A 26,366-nucleotide genomic window follows, 5' to 3' on the forward strand; every position below is an offset into this window, starting at 1 on the left:
AAGTCGAATTGAATAGTTAGTCAGTGAACATAGATACTTGATTATTATACGAGGGTTGCTACTGAAGTTTTCAGATAGATGAATAAAAATAAATATTTGAATTGAAATAAAATTCATGCTGTAGGGGCAAAAAATCATGAAATTCGTGTGACGTAATTTATGGATGACCCCCAAGGAGAAATGCTTCAATTTGCAGAGACTAGAGACGCGTTGTTTTTTTTTTAAATGACATCATCATCGCGCCTGGATATTTGAGCTAGAGCTAGAGTTAGAACCTCATTTGAGATATTTGAGTGATACTAAATCTTAGATTTAGTTGGAAACTTTAAATACAGATTTCAATAAATGTTTTCGGTTAACAGTACTATTGGAATAAAATTGCCCACTGCCATGATCGAAGGGAAAAACTTGGAAAACTATGTTCCCATTCGAATTAAAATGAGAAAATTGAAGAATTTAATTACTTTCTCACTGTTTAGATTAATTGGGAACCAGAAAATTGATTAGCTATAATCTTTATATACCTATAAATAAATATTTGTGAAAATTCAATAGGTAAAACGAATTTCCGGATTTTTATTGGTCTTTCATAACCAGAAGTTATACAAAACAAGGTTTGGAGTGGTTGTGGACAGAAAATCTGTGGAAACTACTTGATTTCATTTAATTAATTGCACATTATTCTATGACACATTATAATTACAAACATTTTATATAATTGAATCAATATCCTGTCGACTTCTAGTTCTTCTATTTGCATCTAAATTTAGTTCTGTCACTTATCAATCGAGGCGTTAGTTTGATAATAATGTGTCATAACTGTCAATGTCAATTGTCAAGATGAATAATAATTTGTTTGATGTTTGTTCTAAATGTGAAGGTTTTTGTAAAATTCAATGCCCAATATCAAATTATCGCTTGTATGAAAATAGTTTTTGGAAAGTGATTTCATAAATTTTAATAAAACAACAATTTCATTTTCTATTCAAAAATGACAATTATACCAAAGCTTATGACTTTATGACAAACCATAACATTCACATGATCGTCGAAGAGAATTAAGTTGATGGTCCCAATTTTCATACCTTAACATCTGATGATTTACCTATAAAAGAGCCCAGGGGCGGATTTATCGATTTGCCTCTAGTAGGCTATTTATCTGTTGCCGCCTCTACTGTCCTCTGAAATTTGATAATTTCGAAAATTGAGGTTTTCTATAAGATTTTGATCATACTATACTTAAATTTTTATTAAATTACTTCTTCTTCTGTAAAAATGTCAAAAATCCATGTGAAAAATATTGTTTTTTTGATTTTGGTAATTATGATAAACAAAAAATTTTGGCAAAATGTGAAGCCCCTAGAAATCGACCGATCTAGGCTACAGCCTGCTTGTAAATCCACCACTGGAAGCACCAAGTGAATTTTGATTATTACAAAAGAAATTAGTAGTTTTGATAAACAAAAAATCAGGTTTTTTACTGTAGCTGGAACTAGCTAGAGCAATTCAACAGCTAAAATACCAAAATTGAAACATAATTGACTTTTTATGTACAAAATAATCTACAAACTTTTATTTGAACTGTGATTTTGGTTAGTATTTGAGGTGCCTAAAATCAAAAATCGCCATATTTTTTCGGATTTGAGTTAGATATTGTTGAATTCAGTACAACTGTTAATTTGTAGTCCATCCCTCTACATCCTAGTGTATTTTGAGGTCAAAGTTGAGGTTATGCTGCAATATCGGCCAAATCCAAATACAAATCGGTCAATAGGAACACCTAGTTTCGTCACGTGACTACCCGTGATCCTCTGCGAGTCGCTTACCCTTTATGCTGAATTTTTACTCAGAGTGTTCTATTCTCAAACCAGAAGAGTATCAAGAAGTTCTGGAGAAACATGTCTTGCAAGTTTGAATCTGAAAAAGTCCAAAAAAAACGTGTAGTACTTGAAGTTTCTTATAAAACTGAAGCTTGTCAAGTAAAATCTGTCGCACTAACAAAGTTTAATAAACTTAAACGCCATCAACAAGGGGGTTAGTATGAAGCTGCGAAGATAGAGGATATTGCGAAGCTGCCAAAACTTTTGACAAGGGTGGAGAAACCACGAGATGAAGATCTCAATAATGAAGAAGATGAAAACATTATTGTTGATGAGGTCTAAGCTTATTTTTGTATCAAATCCCTCCGAATCCCAATCCTAGTATCAAAATCCGACAAGTCCAAAGATTGATTTTGAATTTCTTTTTAAAATATATGAAACTTTGGTAAAAAAATCAATAATTTACAACATAAAATACAGTTGATATCTTCTGTGTGGTAAATTCAAATAAACCGCGAAAATATATTAGTTCTGTCACATACCATCGAAGGCACTTGCATCGAAAATCCGCCATGTTGTTTCCGCTGAATAACATCCGAGTTTCTTCTTTCCGATCTTTAGAATACAAGATTCGTTCCAAATTACGTCAAAAACGTTCAATTGGCCTCAGCTGATGGGCATAGGAACATTCTTAGACTTTTCATAAACGGAATATTCAACTTCAATATCTTTTGAATATAAGCAGTTGCCATATCTAGATTAAATACAAAATTTCCTTCAGGATTATTTTTCTTTATGAACGGTATTAACCTAGATCAAGCACACACTGTTTTTCATATATTTAGGCTGAAGAACGATCACGAAAAGATATTGTCAACCGAATCAACTTTTTGGAGTTAAACTTTCTGTGTGTTTTGAAACTGAATTCACTTCCTCGCCTTTCTAACAATAATAAGTCTCATTAATCGCCGTTTAACTCTTGTTAAAAGTAAAATATGTCTCGTCGTTGATAATAATTTCCAAATCTCTAGTGAAAGAAAAGTCGTTGACTCTGAGTTTTGATTTTTGTTCCATTTGTTGCAATTCAAAATATTTCGGTGCCGATTTTTTTTATTATTGACTTAAATTTTGTTACTTTCGAATTGGCTGCTAATTATTTCATATCGATTTCGAATTTTCTGCCCAAATTTCGTAAGCTAACCTAAAGATTTTCTCTTCTTTTTTTGGCATTTTCGTAAATTGTTCGACTGGACCCGATTCTCAAGTTTCGAGAAAAAACAATTCTGTTAAAATGTAAATAACGTGAGGCTTGTACATTGGGAAAAAAACAGTATATAATCGATTGAGAGAGGAAGTTTACTGTTTACATTATTTTTTCATATCGATAATGAATTTTCTCTCCGAATTTCGTGAACTAACTCCCATTTTTCCGTGATATATTCTAACCAAAGATTCTCTCTTCTTTTTTTGGCATTTTCTTAAATTATTCGACTGGTCTCGATTCTCAAGTTTCAATAAAAAACAATTCTGTTAAAATGTGAATAAAGTGAAGCCTGTACATTGGGAAAAAAACAGTAAATAATCGATTGAAAGAGGAAGTTTGTTGTTTCCAGTGTTTTTTCATATCGATTTTGAATTTTCTCCCCGAATTTCGTAAACTACCACCCAGTTTTCCTTGATATATTCTAACCAAAGATTCTCTCTTCTTTTTTTGGCATTTTCGTAAATTGTTCGACTGGCCCCGATTCTCAAGTTTCGAGAAAAAACAATTCTGTTAAAATGTAAATAACGTGAGGCCTGTACATTGGGAAAAAACAGTAAATAATCGATTGAAAGAGGAAGTTTGTTGTTTCCAGTGTTTTTTCATATCGATTTTGAATTTTATCCCCGAATTTCGTAAACTACCACCCAGTTTTCCTTGATATATTCTAACCAAAGATTCTCTCTTCTTTTTTTGGCATTTTCTTAAATTATTCGACTGGCCTCGATTCTCAAGTTTCGAGAAAAAACAATTCTGTTAAAATGTAAATAACGTGAGGCCTGTACATTGGGAAAAAAACAGTAAATAATCGATTGAAAGGGGAAGTTTACTGTTTACATTATTTTTTCATATCGATAATGAATTTTCTCTCCGAATTTCGTGAACTAACTCCTATTTTTCCGTGATATATTCTAACCAAAGATTCTCTCTTCTTTTTTTGGCATTTTCTTAAATTGTTCGACTGGTCTCGATTCTCAAGTTTCAATAAAAAACAATTCTGTTAAAATGTAAATAACGTGAAGCCTGTACATTGGGAAAAAACAGTAAATAATCGATTGAAGGGGGAAGTTTGCTGTTTACATTATTTTTTCATATCGATATTGAATTTTCTCTCCGAATTTCGTGAACTAACTCCCATTTTTCCGTGATATATTCTAACCAAAGATTCTCTCTTCTTTTTTTGGCATTTTCTTAAATTATTCGACTGGTCTCGATTCTCAAGTTTCAATAAAAAACAATTCTGTTAAAATGTAAATAACGTGAGGCCTGTACATTAGGAAAAGACAGTAAATAATCGATTGAAAGGGGAAGTTTGTTGTTTCTAGTATTTTTTCACTTTTAACCCCAATAGAAGTGAGTTTCCGAATATCGAATACTTAATACTTTTCGTATTTACTTGGTAGCGACGCGATCTTCAAAGACGAAACTTGACATCCGCACATCAGCAATACCTTTCTAAAAACATTAAAGAAAAAAAAATCCACCCGCTGAAAATGTCCCCCGAACGCCAAATGACAAAACAAAAAAGCCGGGACTACAACGACGGCAGTGGCGTCTAAAAAAGCCGCAGCCACACCTCCGTAGGCATAACCCAGAAACTCCTGCCCACGAGAAGTGTGAAAGTAGCGGGGGAAATGTCGCCCTGCGATTGGCCTAAACGCTAACACTGACACCAGTCTGCCAATAGCGGCGCGTTACCATCATTAACACAACCAAGTGTTACTGATGTGGGGCTAGCTCTATAGTCCTCTACTGTCTTTTCGTCGGGATAGAGGTGATATGATTCACACTTTTTAACCCTTGTAATATACAGATTTAGACAGTTTCGCGTTCAAATAATACCAAACAAATATTGTTAATAAAAGTGCGTGTAATTTGAAAAATAAAATAAAATAAAATAAAATACATTTAGGCAAGTGTAGTGTTAAAAACAGTGACGATGTGCGGCTGAACTATATACAGTGACGATCAGAAGTATGTTAAAAAGGTTTATAAACCGTTATTTATGATTTATACGAAGCGGTGCAAGAATCTGAGCGATTCTACCGCGTCAAATCAAAACCAATGCGTTTCGAAACAGGAATAGACACTGTCCTTGACTCTAGTAAGTCAAAAAGTATTATGGCCTACCACCCTTTCTTACAACTACCCAGACAGACAGACTTCAGTGTATCGTCTCTATTGACTGCTGCTAATAACACGAACACCTCGTCGAATTCCCCTACGACTCCCGGATTCTTTCCGACGGCAGCTTTAGCCGCTTTCGGAGCGCAACAAACTGGCCACGGTTGTTATCCTGGGACTTTGATACCGAAGATTAATCATCCTCACGCTCATCACGCTCTTAGCGGACATCCGTATACCACGGCGGAAGATGTAGTTTTGGCGGCGGTTGCTGCACATAATCACCATCCGGCTATGGTCAGGCCGTTGAGGGCGATACAACCTGAAGAAGATGGGGTCGTCGATGATCCCAAAGTGACTTTAGAAGGTAAAGACTTGTGGGAAAAGTTTCATAAATTGGGTACTGAGATGGTGATAACGAAAAGTGGAAGGTGAGTTTTTTTTTTAAATTTCATACCGAATAAGATATATTTGGAAATGACAAAACAGCCAAACAAAACGAGAAAAATGATTTTAGACATTATAAGAACAAATGAACGAAATTTGAAATCGAAAAAAAGTTTTTTCCAATCCCGATGTATATATTGATATCATTTTCAAAATAAATACAATTTTGTACCGTCTAATATCAAAAAAATGTTAAAAACTTCAAGATATTATAAGGAAAATACATTTTTCCATCTATAATTCCACGAAAAAAGAAAAATTGATATTTTTTTCAACGGAAAAATTAGCTTCCTGTAGAAAATGATGAATAAAATATAAATTTAAATAAGTATATTGATAAATGAATTTTTTGTTTGTTTTTATTACACGGAAAAAGTTTTTTTATCTATTTTATGCAATAAAACCTTCGATATGTCAAAAATATAAAGCACTACAACTTAAAATTTTCAATATTAATCGAAGAAAATTATTTTCGAGAAAATGAGGAATAAATTTGAAAAATAAATTTGCTTTGTGTCTTTCTAAGACGAAAAATTAATATATTACAAATTTTGTGCAGTGAAACTTATATATTGATTGTAAAAATACTATTTCCAGAAAGAAAATTTATTTTTCCTATGTTACTACACAAAAAAATTGTTTTTTGTAACTTTCTTGCAATGAAAGATTTGTCATCATAAGCAACTTCAATTTTATGAACCTTTTTTGTATCCTCTTCAACTCAAATTTTTTTTACGACAATCGTAAAGCCTAAAATTTGAAAATGATTCTTTTTTTTTCATATTATGACATAAAATTTATTTGTCAGAATATCTGTATTATATGCTCAAAAATTCGATCGAAAAAGATTATTTCCATTCAAAAAATAAATATTCCCTATGTCTTTACACGAAGAAAAGTGTTTTTATAACATTTTTTCATTAAAATTCTAGTCTTCAAAACCAGCTTGTATTTTTTGAGCTATCTGTTGTGAAAATTCACAAAAATATTGAAAAATCGTTAAAAACGATTGTGGAAAGAAGTGAAGAATCATCTTTGTGTCCTCTGTGTCTCAAAATATATTTTAAAACAAATGCAAAGCCGAGAATTTGGAAAAAAAGTTCTTGGCCTTCATGTTATGAAAAAAAAAACGATTTTGTCACAAAATTTGTGTTGTAAGCTTCAAAATTTTATGAAAAAAATGTTGTTTCCATCCAAAAAATGGATATTTTGTGTTGTTACACGGAGAAAAATGTTTTTTATAACGTTTTTTTTTTCATTGAAACTCCAGTCACCAAAACCACCTTGTATTTTTTGAACTCTCTGTTTTAAAAATTCATAAAAATATTGGAATATCGTTAAAAACGATTGTGGAAAGAAAAGAAGAATCATCTTTGTGTCCTTTGTGTCTCAAAATATCTTTTATAACAAATGTAAAGCCGAGAATTTGGAAAAAAATTCTTGGCCTTCATGTTATGAAAAAAAATGATTCTGTCACAAAATTTGTGTTGTAAGCTTCGAAATTTTATGAAAAAAATGTTATTTCCATCCACAAAATGGATATTTTGTGTTGTTACACGGAGAAAAATGTTTTTTATAACGTTTTTTTTTTCATTGAAACTCCAGTCACCAAAACCACCTTGTATTTTTTGAACTCTCTGTTTTAAAAATTTATAAAAATATTGGAATATCGTTAAAAACGATTGTGGAAAGAAGAGAAGAATCATCTTTGTGTCCTTTGTGTCTCAAAATATATTTTATAACAAATGCAAAACCGAGAATTTGGAAAAAAAATTTTTGGCCTTCATGTTATGAAAAAAAAAAACGATTTTGTCACAAAATTTGTGTTGTAAGCTTCCAAATTTTATGTGAGAAATGTTGTTTTCATCCACAAAATGGATATTTTGTGTTGTTACACGGAGAAAAATGTTTTTTATAACGTTTTTTCATTAAAACACCAGTCTCCAAAACCACTTTGTATTTTTTGAACTCTCTGTTGTAAAAATTCACAAAAATATTGGAATATCGTTAAAAACGATTGTGGAAAGAAAAGAAGAATCATCTTTGTGTCCTTGGTGTCTCAAAATATCTTTTATAACAAATGTAAAGCCGAGAATTTGGAAAAAAATTCTTGGCCTTCATGTTATGAAAAAAAAATGATTCTGTCACAAAATTTGTGTTGTAAGCTTCGAAATTTTATGAAAAAAATGTTATTTCCATCCACAAAATGGATATTTTGTGTTGTTACACGGAGAAAAATGTTTTTTATAACGTTTTTTTTTTCATTGAAACTCCAGTCACCAAAACCACCTTGTATTTTTTGAACTCTCTGTTTTAAAAATTCATAAAAATATTGGAATATCGTTAAAAACGATTGTGGAAAGAAGAGAAGAATCATCTTTGTGTCCTTTGTGTCTCAAAATATATTTTATAACAAATGCAAAACCGAGAATTTGGAAAAAAAATTCTTGGCCTTCATGTTATGAAAAAAAAAAAAACGATTTTGTCACAAAATTTGTGTTGTAAGCTTCCAAATTTTATGTGAGAAATGTTGTTTTCATCCACAAAATGGATATTTTGTGTCGTTACACGGAGAAAAATGTTTTTTATAACGTTTTTTCATTAAAACACCAGTCTCCAAAACCACTTTGTATTTTTTGAACTCTCTGTTGTAAAAATTCACAAAAATATTGGAATATCGTTAAAAACGATTGTGGAAAGAAAAGAAGAATCATCTTTGTGTCCTTGGTGTCTCAAAATATCTTTTATAACAAATGTAAAGCCGAGAATTTGGAAAAAAATTCTTGGCCTTCATGTTATGAAAAAAAAAAATGATTCTGTCACAAAATTTGTGTTGTAAGCTTCGAAATTTTATGAAAAAAATGTTATTTCCATCCACAAAATGGATATTTTGTGTTGTTACACGGAGAAAAATGTTTTTTATAACGTTTTTTTTTCATTGAAACTCCAGTCACCAAAACCACCTTGTATTTTTTGAACTCTCTGTTTTAAAAATTTATAAAAATATTCGAATATCGTTAAAAACGATTGTGGAAAGAAGAGAAGAATCATCTTTGTGTCCTTTGTGTCTCAAAATATATTTTATAACAAATGCAAAACCGAGAATTTGGAAAAAAAATTTTTGGCCTTCATGTTATGAAAAAAAAAACGATTTTGTCACAAAATTTGTGTTGTAAGCTTCCAAATTTTATGTGAGAAATGTTGTTTTCATCCACAAAATGGATATTTTGTGTCGTTACACGGAGAAAAATGTTTTTTATAACGTTTTTTCATTAAAACACCAGTCTCCAAAACCACCTTGTATTTTTTGAACTCTCTGTTGTAAAAATTCACAAAAATATTGGAATATCGATAAAAATTATTGTGGTCAGAACAGAAGAATCTTCTTTTCATCCTCAGTGTTTCAAAATTTCTTTTCTAACAATCGTAAAGCTCAAAACCTAGAAATGATTTTTTTGGCCTTTGTGTAATTTTAAAAAAAATTCTGTTACAAAATTTGTATTGTAAGCTCTCAAACTTGGTGAAAAAAATGTTGTTTCCGTACACAAAACAAATATTTTATGTCCTTACACAAAGAAACATGTTTTTTATAACGTTTTTTCATTGAAACTATAGTCTCCAAAACCACCTTGTATTTTTTTAACTTTCTTTTGTAAAATTTCGCAAAAATATTGAAATATCATTAGAAATGATTGTGGAAAGAATCTAAGAAACTTCTTTATGTCCCTCATGTCTCAAAATTTCTTTTATAACAATCGTCAAATTTGATGAAAAATGTTACTTCCATTCACAAAACGAATATTTTGTGTTCTTACACGGAGAAAAATGTTTTTTATAACGTTTTTTCATTGAAACTCTAGATTCCTAAGCTAGCTGGTATTTTTGGAACTGTCTGATATAAAATATCACAAAAATATTAGAATATCATTAGAAATGATTGTGAAAACAACTGCAGAATCTTCTTTGTGTCCTCTGTGTCTCAAAATTCCATTTATAACAATCGTCAAGCCGAAAATTTAGAAAAGATTTTTTTGGCCTTCATGTTATTACAAAAAATGATTCTGTCACAAAATTTGTATTGTAAGCTACTAAATTTGATGAAAAAAATGTTATTTCCATCTACAAAACCAATATTGTATGTCTTTACACGAAGAAAAATGTTTTTTAACCTTTTTTCATTGAAACTCTGGTCTCCAGAACCAGCTTCAAATTTTTGAACTCCTTGCTGTAAAATTACACAAAAATATTGGAATATCCTCAAAAATGTTTGTAAAAAGAACAGAAGAATCCTCTTTGAGTCCTCTGTGTCTCAAAATTTCTTTTATAACAACTGTAAAGCCGAGAATTTAGAAAAGATTTTTTGGCCTTCATGGTATGAAAAAAAAATGATTCTGTCACAAAATTTTTGTTATGAGTTTCCAAATTTGATGAAAAAAATGTTACTTCCATCCACAAAACGAATACTTTGTGTCCTTACACGGAGAAAAATGTCTTTTATAACCTTATTTCATTGAAAATCTAGACTCCTAAACTATCTTGTATTTTTGGAACTCTTTGTTGTAAAAATTCACAAAAATATTGGAATATCGTTAAAAATGATTGTGAAAACAACTGCAGAATCTTCTTCATGTTATCTGCGTCTACAAAATTCCTTTTATAACAACTGTAAGGTAGAGAATTTAGATAAAAAATTTTTTGGCCTTCATGGTAAGAAAGAAAAATGATTTTGTAACAAAATTCTCTTGTATTCTTACACAAAGAAAAATGTTTTTTAACTTTATTTCATTGAAACTTTAGTCAACAAAACCAGCTTGTAGGTTTTGAACTCCCTGCTCTAAAATTACATAAAAATATTGGAATATCGTTAAAAATGATTGTGAAAACAACTGCGGAATCTTCTTCATGTCCTCTGTGTCTCAAAATTCCTTTTAAAGCCCAAAACTTAGAAAATATTTTTTGGCCTTCGTGTTATTACAAAAAACGATTCTGTCACAAAATTTGTGTTATAACCTCTTAAATTTGGTGAGGAAAATGTTATTTCCATTCACAAAGCAAATATTTTGTATCCTTACACGGAGAAAAATGTTTTTATAACCTTTTTGAAATAAAACACTCGTTTCTGTAAAACACTTGCATCATTTGAACTATCTCTCGTATACATTAAAAAAAAAATGTAAAAAATGATTAGAAATAATAGTAGAATATTTTGTTTACAATTTAACTTTCCTTAAGAAGAAATTAGATCACGTAAATTATATAAAAAAATGTATTTAACGAAGGCTTTCGACAGAAATAAAAAAAATTTGATTATAATAATTTTTCTCATATATTATCAACTCAAATTGTTGAAATATAAAGAAATATTTATTGATTATGGGAATAAAAGCGTAAATTACATTTAAAATATGGTATCTAGTTAATAAAACAGATTTTTATTTTCTAATTTTTATACCACATTCAATATATTATCAACTCTCATATTCCTAAAATGTTTTTGCAAATCTTTTTTTAAAAAAAATTGATTCTAAAATAAGGATATTATAAAAAAATTCTATAATATAGATAATAAAAATATTTTGAGGAATAATCAATTTTTTGTGACAGTATACAGTGTAAACCCAATCTTTCAATCAGAAGTGGATAACTTCTATAAAAATATAAAAACCTTGGACTTAACTTCAATTTAGAAACTAATATATCAAAAAAAATGTAAATTTTTTCCCTTTTTTGTACTTCAAACGATCGTAGGGACATTTTTCGACGATTTAATTTATATAATATGTAAAATCTGGTAAATTTGTAAACAATATGAAAGTTAAATAAATCACATTATACTACATATAAAATATCAAATTAAATTGTGAATTTATTCGCGATTCAAAATATTTTTGAGCGTTCAAACCCAATTTATATAAAAATTTTGAGGTTAGGAAAAAATTAAAACGTTTTTTCTACCCAACGCTGTGCCCCACATTTTTTGTCCTAGCAGTTTGTGTCGAATTCCTCGCAGTTTTCGAGTTATTTGCGATTGAAAATATTTTTGAGTGTATAACCCCATTTCAATTTGAAAATTTTGAGGTTAGGAACAAATACCTGGAATACTTTTTTGTGGAAAATTTTGGCTTCTACATTTTTTGTTACGGCAGTTTTTTTCGAATTCTCCACGGTTTTCAAATTATTTGCGTTTCAAATTATTTTTGAGTTTATAACCTCATTTTAAGTTGAGAATTTTGAGGTTAGGAACAAATACCTGGAATACTTTTTTGTGGAAAATTTTGGCTTCTACATTTTTTGTTACGGCAGTTTTTTTCGAATTCTCCACGGTTTCCAAATTATTTGCGTTTCAAATTGTTTTTGAGTTTATAACCTCATTTTAAGTTGAAAATTTTGAGGTTAGGAACAAATACCTGGAATACTTTTTTGTGGAAAATTTTGTCTTCTACATTTTTTGTTACGGCAGTTTTTTTCGAATTCTCCACGGTTTTCAAATTATTTGCGTTTCAAATTGTTTTTGAGTTTATAACCTCATTTTAAGTTGAAAATTTTGAGGTTAGGAACAAATACCTGGAATACTTTTTTGTGGAAAATTTTGTCTTCTACATTTTTTGTTACGACAGTTTTTTTCTAATTCCCCATGGTTTTCAAATTATTTGCGTTTCAAAATGTTTTCGAGTGTATAAACCCATTTTAAAGTGAAAATTTTGAGGTTAGGAACAAATACCTGGAATACTTTTTTGTGGAAAATTTTGTCTTCTACATTTTTTGTTACGACAGGTTTTTTCTAATTCCCCATGGTTTTCAAACTATTTGCGTTTCAAAATGTTTTCGAGTGTATAAACCCATTTTAAAGTGAAAATTTTGAGGTTAGGAACAAATACCTGGAATACTTTTTTGTGGAAAATTTTGGCTTCTACATTTTTTGTTATGACAGTTTTTTTCTAATTCCCCATGGTTTTCAAACTATTTGCGTTTCAAAATGTTTTCGAGTGTATAAACCCATTTTAAAGTGAAAATTTTGAGGTTAGGAACAAATACCTGGAATACTTTTTTGTGGAAAATTTTGTCTTCTTCATTTTTTGTTAAGGCAGTTTTTTTCGAATTCTCCATGGTTTTCAAATTATTTGCGTTTCAAAATGTTTTCGAGTGTATAAACCCATTTTAAAGTGAAAATTTTGAGGTTAGGAACAAATACCTGGAATACTTTTTTGTGGAAAATTTTGTCTTCTACATTTTTTGTTACGACAGGTTTTTTCTAATTCCCCATGGTTTTCAAACTATTTGCGTTTCAAAATGTTTTCGAGTGTATAAACCCATTTTAAAGTGAAAATTTTGAGGTTAGGAACAAATACCTGGAATACTTTTTTGTGGAAAATTTTGGCTTCTACATTTTTTGTTATGACAGTTTTTTTCTAATTCCCCATGGTTTTCAAACTATTTGCGTTTCAAAATGTTTTCGAGTGTATAAACCCATTTTAAAGTGAAAATTTTGAGGTTAGGAACAAATACCTGGAATACTTTTTTGTGGAAAATTTTGTCTTCTTCATTTTTTGTTAAGGCAGTTTTTTTCGAATTCTCCACGGTTTTCAAATTATTTGCGTTTCAAAATGTTTTTGAGTTTATAACCTCATTTTAAGTTGAAAATTTTGAGGTTAGGAACAAATACCTGGAATACTTTTTTGTGGAAAATTTTGTCTTCTACATTTTTTGTTACGACAGTTTTTTTCTAATTCCCCATGGTTTTCAAACTATTTGCGTTTCAAAATGTTTTTGAGCGTATAACCCCATTTTAAGCTGAAAATTTTCAGGTTAGGAACAAATACTTAGAATACTTTTTTGTAGAAAATTTTGTACTCTACATTTTTTGTTACGGCAGTTTTTTTCGAATGCTTCATAGTTTTCGAGTTATTCGCGTTACAAAATTTTTTTGAGTTTGAGACTTACGCTTAATTGTACCAAAAACAATTATTTCCAAAAAAAGTTGTTGAAACTTGAATAAAAAGTCTCTCTTAACGATATCTCTTTAAAAAATTTATCTTTTCTTCCATTTCCACCCACTACGTTTAACAATAAAAAAATAAAGATTGTGTTATATACGATTAGAATTGTTAGAAATGAAAATAAAGAAGAACCCACCCTTCCAATACATTATTATCATTATGAATAGCGCCAGACGTAGTACTCAGTCTTTGATCGTTCTTTGTTTCATATTAACTGTTTAACATACTGTTTCTCTATTCGACTCCAATTCTTTCTAGCTGTAAACTGCTTCATACTTGGTCCCTTAGGAAGCTATCAACTCCTTTTTAGGTTTCTATGAAACCGTCGTGAACTTTTTGATTTATTCTCACTTCTTTCCTATTATCTGTTCTTTTACTATTTTCCTTATAGGCCTAATACACTCAAAGATACGGCCCGCGGGACGTTTCCGGCCCCTGGTCGTATCAATAAGGCCCGCAATCGCAATGTGTCACAGAAAGAAGAATCAGAAGAAGTCTTTTAGATCTCAAATCTACGGATGTTTATAAGTAATTTCAAGGGCAGCGCGGGCCTAGTCAAGCTAGAGAAAGACAGTATCGCCATCTCTTAGCAGCAAGCGGAAATATCCTAAACGATAGAATCTCGAGTAAAGACTAGAGCCTTAGTTAACCATATGAAACGAGTACGTCGGCGCGACGTGAGTCAGTTGAGTCGAGTAATGGAAGTAATACGTTTGATCGTTTTCTAGTTCTAGATGCCTTTTATCTTGGATTCCCAGTTATTTTTCTTCTTCTACATTAAAATATTTTCATCTGGTATAAATACAACACCCTTTCTTCGTTTTTTTAGAACTATGAAGCAATTTCCTTTACTTTTATTGTCGAAATATTCTCTTTTTATAACACCTGTGAAACGATTCGAATCAAATATATCGGGGTTGATTGATATATAAATTGAAGGTTTATAATTAGAACCTTCATTTCAAATTTTCAGCCCCGGTTAATCTCAATTTATTTTTTTTTTTTCATTTAATTTAGCATCTTATAATTCCGTTTCATCAAATCGTTTACTTCTTTCACTTTCTTGTTGTGAGAAATATGGTATGAACGTCGTACACGTAATATAGGTAGTGAAAGCGCAAAGGGAGGCTGTGAGAGGTTAACCCTATATATGAAAAGACAAGCTACGAGAGTAATAGGGTGTATGAGAGTTTAGAACTTCAGAAAAGGCCTAATTATTCCCACCCCGCACTATACGTTGTACATTCTCGTTGAAAACATAGAATAAAGTACACACCGATAAAAAATTTCTTTCTGAAATTATATATAATCGACTGAAAAAATTGATAATGGATTTTAATTGGACGTTATATATATATATATATATATATATATATATATATATATATATATATATATATATATATATATATATATGAGAAATTAATTGCCTAAACGATTATCTGAATATTTATAACAAAAATTAATTAAATCATCCTTAATCTAGTAGATTTATAGTTCTTAAAATATCAATTGCAGATTATAAAAACTGATATAAAAACCCTTGTATTTGCTGGACGGCGTATACACAGTTTTTTTAAATTTAAAAATCATTATTATACCTTAAAACGTAAATAGACGAGTAAGGGCGTTTGGTTTAAACAGAGTACTAGACGTGGACTGAGTCTTTTTTGTACCTTCCTGGAAAACGAAATTTCAAAGCGGAAACCATGAAGGAAAATAGATTCTTTGAAAATTTTTTGTTAACAATAAGAATATTTTTTACATTCTATGGGCTAATTTGCTGGCGAGTGTTCGATAATCCAACATCTAAAATGTCTTAGTGAGGCTTACATCCAGTGATGCAATCTCATATTTGGTCTATTGGCCAAATTTTCTGCAGTCTTTTTGCGTTTCGTGGAGTTAACAACCCCTCTAGTAGTGGATTTGGTTGAATTTCTTAAGATTTATGGTATTTGAAAATCCTCTTTTGGATAATTTGTGTTGTATATTGTGTCTCTAATATATCAATATGTTTACGATTCGATGTTTTCATTGGTAAACAGTGGAGATGATGAGTCCACGTGGACTGACGATTTGTTAGGTGTTTACCAAACTTTTAAACATTATTTTTCATGTCTCAATTTGGTATGAGTGCCGTGTGTAGGTATTTATGAAATATTGATTGTCTTCTGCAATTGATATTGGAAGAACTATACATCATAATTAAGCATTTTATACTATAATACGATGTGAATTGCATAAAAGGCGCTAGTTATACAATTCGTACAATTTTTTAAGGTTAGATTTTTTTATAAAAACCTCAAACATGAACCAATGTTTCATCCAAAAAAAAAATACTTTAGATACTGTGTAGCGTTTTGGGATTATAAAAAGTATTCATTTTGAAAAATTTAAGCGATGAACACGTAGCTGCTGTTCTTTAAGATCCTCCAAGAAGGCGAGTGGGTTTGTCTTGGTATATTCTTGGTATATCACGTCAAAATGTTTTGTGTGTGGATTATAGAAGAATGAGAAGAAGATTATAGAAGAACAAGATCATAGAAGAAAAGGAAGAAGATTATAGAAAAAGAAAATTATTGAAGAAGAAGATTATAGAAGAAGAAGATTATAGAAGAAGAAGATAAAGACGAAGAAGATTATAGAAAAAGAGGAAGATTGTAGACGAAGAAGATTATAATAGGAGGAGAAGATTATAGAAGAAAAATATTATGAAAGAAGAAGATTATAGAAGAAAATATTATAGAAGAAGATTATAGAAGAAGAAGATTATAGAAGAAGATTATAGAAGGAGAAGATTATAGAAGAAGAAGAAACCTATTTTGGGATGCTGTTGAATAAAAATGAAAAATAATAAAAGCTTCTTTAAATTTTAGACACCGACTATTTATTAAGAACCACGAAAGCATCTCGATGATTCTTATTAGAACCACGAAAGCATCTCGATATGATTCTTATTTTTTTACCCTCTTCTTCTTCTCTAGGGCCCGTATATCTTTGGTTGCCAAATTTGGATTGAGTTCTGTGATATTCAATATGTTTTTTTTGTTAATAAGTTCGTAACGGCACTAACATTTTTTCGACAACTTTTTGATACCATCTTCCAAATGTCACTTTCAGCTCCTTATTGGTACTAAGCTCGAGTAGCTCCTCTTGTAATATCACAGTCTCCATTACCGTTTCATAGATAAATTTACTATTGATGGAGGTATTTCCATCGACAGAATATCTCCAAATCTGAACTGGAGGTCAGGTATTTGTTTATCAATTCTCAGAGTTGGCTTATGACTTAATTTCTTCAGGTGGTTCTTTGGTATCAGTATGGTTTGATATACCTTCCACCTTTTTTAAGAAAGGCTAGTGATTCAGCTACATAACCAGCGAGGACTACCTAATGGTTTATATCTTTACTTCCATAAGTCTTTTTTACTTATCAATGAAAGTAAAATGAATAAAATATTTGATAAATAATTCATGAATTGCTTAATATCTGTATTACTAACCTATAATTTTGTCAGTACTGAACTTATCGGGCTCCATTATTTATATAACTCCATTTTGTGATAACTATACAATTTCAAATCGAAATGATTCCTTCTATCATTAAATCAAACGTCAGTTTAATATTTAATGACATTTTGAATTACGACCATCTCACTTTAAAGATTTGAAAGTGATTATTTCGTTTTAGGGTATAAACACAGACATTTCCTATTATATCATTAAGTGTTTAGTTTGAAATGGTTATGAATCGATCGTTTGTTGATAATAATGATTTGAAAATAAGTGACATCTATGATAGAACCATGAAAACAAGCCAAAATTCATTGTATTGCATGTAAAGTTCGTCAATTTGTGAATAGTTTTGTTAAAACAATCTTTTTGATTATACATAGATACTTTTCTGGTAATATTCGTCATAAAGATCGATTTTTATTAAGAAAAATAAATTCAAATCAATTCTACTAAAGAAAATCTGAAAATACATATTATCGTACATTGGAACATTAAGATTACCCCTCGTATTATATTTATTTTTGAAATCATGATTCCAAAACCGGTTAAATTTGTTGGAAACATTGTTGGAATATCTTATTATTTGAATAATGTTGTTGAATCCAATTTTTTCATCAAAACGGAAAATCTATTGCTTCAAATTTCCATTTTTTTCTCAATATTTTAACTATAGCTCCGTCAATTTGCAAGCAAAAATCTTTTGTCATAGATGATTTCAAAGATATTTACGTGATTTTTGAAAAAGTATATATAAATTTTTCTCAAAAAATTGACGGTTTTCTTGTTATTTGACATTTAAACGTCTTGAAAATTTTCAACTGCGGATTGTCATTTTCTAAAACGAGGGATAAATCGGTGAATATAGCAGCGATAAAAATTAAAAAAATAGCAAACTTTTCTTTCATTTATATACTTCAATTTTGTTCTCGATTATTTTTTTCTAAAATCCATAGTTTCTCAGATATTATTAAAAAAAAGTTAAAAATTTTTATAGTTATACGATTTCTCATGCCAAACAGACATTTTAAATAACTAGATCATCCTATATATTACATCACATACGATAAATTAAACACCGTAAATTTTTTTCGTGTGTTTTTTTTTCACTAATAGATCCAAAAACACATTTTAATTTGAATGAAATCTAATGATGCGCAGCACAATTCGGTGTAAAAGTCAATTTAGGTAACACGGTCGATTAAAAAATTATTCACAGTCAATTTTTTATTTTGATCCGTTTTGTTTCGGTTATTTTCACACATATCGAGTGAAAATGTGCATCCAATTTTCGAAATTTAGTCTCGCATGTTGGGATTTGAATTAAACGCGCCATTAAAATGAAAGATTCCACTTTCTGGGCGGTAGATAATTTTTTGGCGCATTGATTTATCTCATAGCACGTTTTTTTTATCTTCGTTCAATTGTTTTGCTATGGCTTGACCAGTTCTAAGGGCTTGGTCACTTTCAGTCTCACTTTGAGTTCTTTGAGACTTATTACTGTTTTGTTCAGTATTTCTTTACACCAATCGACAGGAGCAAATGTCAAACTTCAATGTCATATTTGATATGACATATGACATTGAATGATTTGAAATATATACATCAGTGCTGCCATATTTCAAATTTGAAATGATTCTTCTTTCCAAATATAATTTTATTGTTGTTTCTTATGTGTCAAGATATTTATCAATTTTTTTTAGTATAAATAGTTGATGGATAATATTGAAATAATGAACTGGGAGAGAACGTTAATTTTTGAGTTGAATAAATATTTTTTTAAGGAATGTATTGAAAAGTATAGTGGGTACACATAGTATTCTAATGATTGAGATATCAACATAAGAATTTGTATTTTGAATTTTCAACATTCATAACAAATTTCAAAAAAATAACAATAATGTATTTAAAACAGTTACTAATTGTTGTAATGTTCAAAATATGAATTCATTACAAATAATTGGAGAGAAAGGAAAAGTAATTATAAAAATTTTATATCTAATGTTGGAAGTTTAAGAGAATATGATGCCAAAAGTCTAATGAGATTTTTTTGTTTTTGAAAGATGTTTAATCCGAAGAGACTGTGGGCATTTTACTGAATAGACCTAATTAAAAACAAACAAGAGACAGCCAAAATATACGAGGGACTGACTATCGATATAACAAAACAAAGCTTTTGCTATACACTGTCTGAAGTTCACGTAAGGAATTTGCGAACATTCTGCATTTTCCAGATCTTATTGACACCATTTTGAAGTAATAACTGAGAATCATTTCGCAACATTGTTTGTTAAAGGGGACATCTGAGAAAATGATCAATTTTTATCCAATTAATTTGAGAAAACACAATTTTTGTTCCTACAAACGATGAAAAAGTCAGTTTCTGTCGAAAAATCCAATTATTGTCCAACTAAATTGAGAAAACACAAGTTTTGTTCAACCAAATGATAAAAAAGTCATTTTCTGTCGCAATACATCATGTAAAAACCAATTTTTGTCCAACTAAATTATGAAAAAGTCAATTTTTATCTAACTAAATTGAGAAAAATTAATTTTTTGTTCAACTTAATTGAGAAAACAATTTTTGTTCCAACAAACGATGAATAAGTCAGTTTCTGTCGAATTTAATAATAGAGAAACAAATTTTTGTCCAACTAAATTATGAAAAAGCCAATTTTCATCCAACTAAATTGAGGAAAATTCAATTTTCGTTCAACTTAATTGAGAAAACACAATTTTTGTTCAACTAAATGATGAAAAAGTCATTTTCTGTTGCAATACATCATGTAAAAACCAATTTTGTCCAACTAAATTATGAAAAAGCCAATTTTCATCCAACTAAATTGAGGAAAATTCAATTTTCGTTCAACTTAATTGAGAAAACACAATTTTTGTTCAACTAAATGATGAAAAAGTCATTTTCTGTTGCAATACATCATGTAAAAACCAATTTTTGTCCAACTAAATTATGAAAAAGCCAATTTTCATCCAACTAAATTGAGGAAAATTCAATTTCCGTTCAACTTAATTGAGAAAACACAATTTTTGTTCAACTAAATGATGAAAAAGTCATTTTCTGTTGCAATACATCATGTAAAAACCAATTTTGTCCAACTAAATTATGAAAAAGCCAATTTTCATCCAACTAAATTGAGGAAAATTCAATTTCCGTTCAACTTAATTGAAAAAACACAATTTTTGTTCAACTAAATGATGAAAAAGTCATTTTCTGTTGCAATACATCATGTAAAAACCAATTTTTGTCCAACTAAATTATGAAAAAGCCAATTTTCATCCAACTAAATTGAGGAAAATTCAATTTCCGTTCAACTTAATTGAGAAAACACAATTTTTGTTCAACTAAATGATGAAAAAGTCATTTTCTGTTGTAATACATCATGTAAAAACCAATTTTGTCCAACTAAATTATGAAAAAGCGAATTTTTATCTAACTAAATTGAGAAAAATTAAATATTTGTTCAACTTAATTGAGAAAACACAATTTTTGTTCAACCAAACGACGAAAAAGTCATTTTCTCTCGCAATACATGATGTAAAACCAATTTTTATCTAACTAAATTGAGAAAAATTAAATATTTGTTCAACTTAATTGAGAAAACAAAATTTTTGTTCAACCAAACGATGAAAAAGTCATTTTCTCTCGCAATACATGATGTAAAAACCAATTTTTATCTAACTAAATTGAGAAAAATTAAATATTTGTTCAACTTAATTGAGAAAACACAATTTTTGTTCAACCAAACGATGAAGAAGTCATTTTCTCTCGCAATACATGATGTAAAAACCAATTTTTATCTAACTAAATTGAGAAAAATTAAATATTTGTTCAACTTAATTGAGAAAACACAATTTTTGTTCAACAAAACGATGAAAAAGTCATTTTCTCTCGCAATACATGATGTAAAAACCAATTTTTATCTAACTAAATTGAGAAAAATTAAATATTTGTTCAACTTAATTGAGAAAACACAATTTTTGTTCAACCAAACGATGAAAAAGTCATTTTCTGTCGCATTACATCATGTAAAAACCAATTTTTATCTAACTAAATTGAGAAAAATTAAATATTTGTTCAACTTAATTGAGAAAACACAATTTTTGTTCAACCAAACGATGAAAAAGTCATTTTCTCTCGCAATACATGATGTAAAAACCAATTTTTATCTAACTAAATTGAGAAAAATTAAATATTTGTTCAACTTAATTGAGAAAACACAATTTTTGTTCAACCAAACGATGAAAAAGTCATTTTCTGTCGCATTACATCATGTAAAACCAATTTTTATCTAACTAAATTGAGAAAAATTAAATATTTGTTCAACTTAATTGAGAAAACACAATTTTTGTTCAACCAAACGATGAAAAAGTCATTTTCTGTCGCATTACATCATGTAAAACCAATTTTTATCTAACTAAATTGAGAAAAATTAAATATTTGTTCAACTTAATTGAGAAAACACAATTTTTGTTCAACCAAACGATGAAAAAGTCATTTTCTCTCGCAATACATGATGTAAAAACCAATTTTTATCTAACTAAATTGAGAAAAATTAAATATTTGTTCAACTTAATTGAGAAAACACAATTTTTGTTCAACCAAACGATGAAAAAGTCATTTTCTGTCGCATTACATCATGTAAAACCAATTTTTATCTAACTAAATTGAGAAAAATTAAATATTTGTTCAACTTAATTGAGAAAACACAATTTTTGTTCAACCAAACGATGAAAAAGTCATTTTCTGTCGCATTACATCATGTAAAACCAATTTTTATCTAACTAAATTGAGAAAAATTAAATATTTGTTCAACTTAATTGAGAAAACACAATTTTTGTTCAACCAAACGATGAAAAAGTCATTTTCTCTCGCAATACATGATGTAAAAACCAATTTTTATCTAACTAAATTGAGAAAAATTAAATATTTGTTCAACTTAATTGAGAAAACACAATTTTTGTTCAACCAAACGATGAAAAAGTCATTTTCTGTCGCATTACATCATGTAAAACCAATTTTTATCTAACTAAATTGAGAAAAATTAAATATTTGTTCAACTTAATTGAGAAAACACAATTTTTGTTCAACCAAACGATGAAAAAGTCATTTTCTGTCGCATTACATCATGTAAAACCAATTTTTATCTAACTAAATTGAGAAAAATTAAATATTTGTTCAACTTAATTGAGAAAACACAATTTTTGTTCAACCAAACGATGAAAAAGTCATTTTCTGTCGCATTACATCATGTAAAACCAATTTTTATCTAACTAAATTGAGAAAAATTAAATATTTGTTCAACTTAATTGAGAAAACACAATTTTTGTTCAACCAAACGATGAAAAAGTCATTTTCTGTCGCATTACATCATGTAAAACCAATTTTTATCTAACTAAATTGAGAAAAATTAAATATTTGTTCAACTTAATTGAGAAAACACAATTTTTGTTCAACCAAACGATGAAAAAGTCATTTTCTCTCGCAATACATGATGTAAAAACCAATTTTTATCTAACTAAATTGAGAAAAATTAAATATTTGTTCAACTTAATTGAGAAAACACAATTTTTGTTCAACAAAACGATGAAAAAGTCATTTTCTCTCGCAATACATGATGTAAAAACCAATTTTTATCTAACTAAATTGAGAAAAATTAAATATTTGTTCAACTTAATTGAGAAAACACAATTTTTGTTCAACCAAACGATGAAAAAGTCATTTTCTGTCGCATTACATCATGTAAAAACCAATTTTTATCTAACTAAATTGAGAAAAATTAAATATTTGTTCAACTTAATTGAGAAAACACAATTTTTGTTCAACCAAACGATGAAAAAGTCATTTTCTCTCGCAATACATGATGTAAAAACCAATTTTTATCTAACTAAATTGAGAAAAATTAAATATTTGTTCAACTTAATTGAGAAAACACAATTTTTGTTCAACAAAACGATGAAAAAGTCATTTTCTCTCGCAATACATGATGTAAAAACCAATTTTTATCTAACTAAATTGAGAAAAATTAAATATTTGTTCAACTTAATTGAGAAAACACAATTTTTGTTCAACCAAACGATGAAAAAGTCATTTTCTGTCGCATTACATCATGTAAAAACCAATTTTTATCTAACTAAATTGAGAAAAATTAAATATTTGTTCAACTTAATTGAGAAAACACAATTTTTGTTCAACAAAACGATGAAAAAGTCATTTTCTCTCGCAATACATGATGTAAAAACCAATTTTTATCAAACTAAATTGAGAAAAATTAAATATTTGTTCAACTTAATTGAGAAAACACAATTTTTGTTCAACAAAACGATGAAAAAGTCATTTTCTCTCGCAATACATGATGTAAAAACCAATTTTTATCTAACTAAATTGAGAAAAATTAAATATTTGTTCAACTTAATTGAGAAAACACAATTTTTGTTCAACCAAACGATGAAAAAGTCATTTTCTGTCGCATTACATCATGTGAAAACCAATTTTTATCTAACTTCAGTCTTATGAGATTCTTTTGTTTTAGAAAGATGTTTAATCCAAAGAGACTGTGGTCTTTTTACTGAATATACCTCAAAATTCTTTAAGTTATCTATTCAGTTCCGAGCTCAAATTCGTATCTATATTGGGCTAAGGTCTAAAAGATTCTTAAATCCCCATAAACTCGCTTCAACTCGATTCGTACCAACTCAGAGCTGATCATAGCAGATTACGAAGTATGTTTGTATCTATATAAGTGAAAAGATTGTTTTAAAGCAATATAAAGGAAAGCTAGTAAATTTTCACAGATTATACATCATTATTTTTCATTATTGACAACACGCCACTGTGTATATTTTACTAAATACAGAAATATAAGAGCTCCCCGACTTGAAACATGAAATTATGCCGAAAAAGCACTTTACACGTGGTTATACGAGGGAAAGCGAGTGCGAGAGTGTGAACGGCGTGCTCGGCTCGCTTCCCTCGGACACGCGACTCGTGTCGAAAGCCTCTAGCCTCTAACTTGTATATAAAAGTCATGTTTATACATAAAACTCATATTTGAGACCCTATTATCGGCGACTAATCGTTAATTTTCATATTCAAACCTCATTGACATTAACGTCAATATTTGAGTATAAAAATATAAAAACATTACGTTATTTTTCATATGTCATTTGTCATAAAGATAATTCAAATAGTTACATAGTGAGAAAATTTGAATTGTGCACGAAAATTTCCCTATTCGGGTTGACGCTCGCGATACGTTTGCACCTTTGGGAAATTTACTACGTCAAATTGAACGCGGAAGGCGATGCAAAGAGGTAATCATCTCTCTATTTCAGGTATACGGTCGAACGCGTCAACGCATCCTATAATGTTACAGGAGCGTCTCAAGTAGGCAACCAGCATCACAAGTTTATTGAATTCGTATCAACCAACGTGGAAAATCGATAATTTTTAATATATTATTAAAAACGAAATGAAATAATCGATTTATATAAAAAATGCAATAGTTTCCTGACATCATTTTCCGTAATTTTTCAATGCAATAATTAATATATAAAATATCAGGCAACCAACAATACAATACTATAAAACCTTCAGTATCCGTCATGTGAATAATTTACAACTAAATTATGAAGATATATAATCAACCAACATTATAAAACGTTTTTTTATTATTTTGATTAGAAAAATATATTATAATCATATAATTTATATTAAAATAATGATTTATAATTAATAGCTTTAAACAGTTACGTGATCTATTATAGATTAATTAATCTAGGCAACCAGCAATACAATTCGGATAAACAATTGACGTAAGAATTCATGATTATGTTGTACGCCACTGATTTGAAGTCTCTGTTCAATTCAGAGGACCATCAAAGATATGCTTCGATGCTATCTAGAGGATTACTAGATGCCTTTATGGAAGAAAGTCCCTTTGACGATATATATTTGATGTTGCTTTGATAGAGAAATGCCCTTTCTTGGTCACGTCGTCCATAGGCGAATCGTGCAAACAGAAGTGGAGTTCTAATTACCCAATAGTCTACAAAGTAAATTGAATTGTATGAAGTTATTACATTTTAATATTTTTATTTTTGGTTTTGATCAGAAAAAAATGTATATTGTGGTTAATTTTAAAGTTTAATTATAAAAGACAGTTTTTTTGAAATCAAATTTGGATATGCCATTTTGTGTCCAAATTAACGTTAGAAGGACAAAAAAAATATGTCGAATTAAAATTCGATTTCAGTTCAAATTGAAAAGTCATTTATAGACAAAATGACATTTGAGTAGAAATTAAAAGCAGAAACGCCAAATTCTCTTCAATTATTTTTAATAAAAATCTAATTTTGTCCAACAAACTTATGACTAAGCCAAGTTTTGTCCAACTAAATTAAGAAAACTCAATTTTTATTCAACTAAACGATGAAAAAGTCAGTTTCTGTCGAATTTCATTATGGAAAAACTAATGTTTGTCCAACTAAATTATGAGACAGATTAGTATTGTCCAACTTAATTGAAGAAAACCCAATTTTTTCCAACTAAATTGAGAAAACACAATTTTTGTTCAACTCAACGATGAGAAAATCAGTTTCTGTCAAATTTAATTATGGAAAAACCAATTTTTGTCCAAGTAAGTTATAAGAAAGTCAATTTTGATATAGCGAATTGAGGAAAATCAATTTTCATCCAACTAAATTGAGAAAACACAATTTTTGTTCAACCAAACGATGAAAAAGTCAGTTTCTGTCGTATTTAATTATGGAAAAACCAATTTTTGTCCAACTAAGTTATGAGAAAGTCAATTTTGATATAAGCGAATTGAGGAAAATCAATTTTCATCCAACTAAATTGAGAAAACACAATTTTTGTTCAACCAAACGATGAAAAAGTCAGTTTCTGTCGTATTTAATTATGGAAAAATCAATTTTTGTCAAACTAAATTGAAAAAACACAATTTTTATTCAACCAAACGATGAAAAAGTCAGTTTCTGTCGTATTTAATTATGGAAAAACCAATTTTTGTCCAACTAAGTTATGAGAAAGTCAATTTTGATATAAGCGAATCGAGGAAAATCAATTTTCATCCAACTAAATTGAGAAAACACAATTTTTGTTCAACTAAACGATGAAAAAGTCAGTTTCTGTCGTATTTAATTATGGAAAAACCAATTTTTGTCCAA

At 29.1% G+C, this 26,366-nt stretch overlaps 1 protein-coding gene across 3 annotated transcripts in view; it reads left to right on the forward strand.

Moving 5' to 3' along the window:
- Positions 1 to 4,824: 4,824 nt before the first annotated feature.
- The window catches only part of LOC130448530 (optomotor-blind protein), a 134,785-nt gene continuing 113,243 nt past the window's right edge, over positions 4,825 to 26,366 (forward strand). For 2 of the 3 annotated variants that reach the window (XM_056785956.1, XM_056785941.1), the window contains exon 1: positions 4,825 to 5,636. In XM_056785956.1, coding sequence (XP_056641934.1) covers positions 5,146 to 5,636 — 491 coding nt within the window. In that variant the 5' untranslated portion in view covers positions 4,825 to 5,145. The remainder of the gene's footprint in view (positions 5,637 to 26,366) is intronic. The other variant, XM_056785945.1, reaches the window with a different exon arrangement.

Source organism: Diorhabda sublineata, chromosome 1 (genome assembly GCF_026230105.1).
Source record: "Diorhabda sublineata isolate icDioSubl1.1 chromosome 1, icDioSubl1.1, whole genome shotgun sequence".
Classification (NCBI taxonomy): domain Eukaryota; kingdom Metazoa; phylum Arthropoda; class Insecta; order Coleoptera; family Chrysomelidae; genus Diorhabda; species Diorhabda sublineata.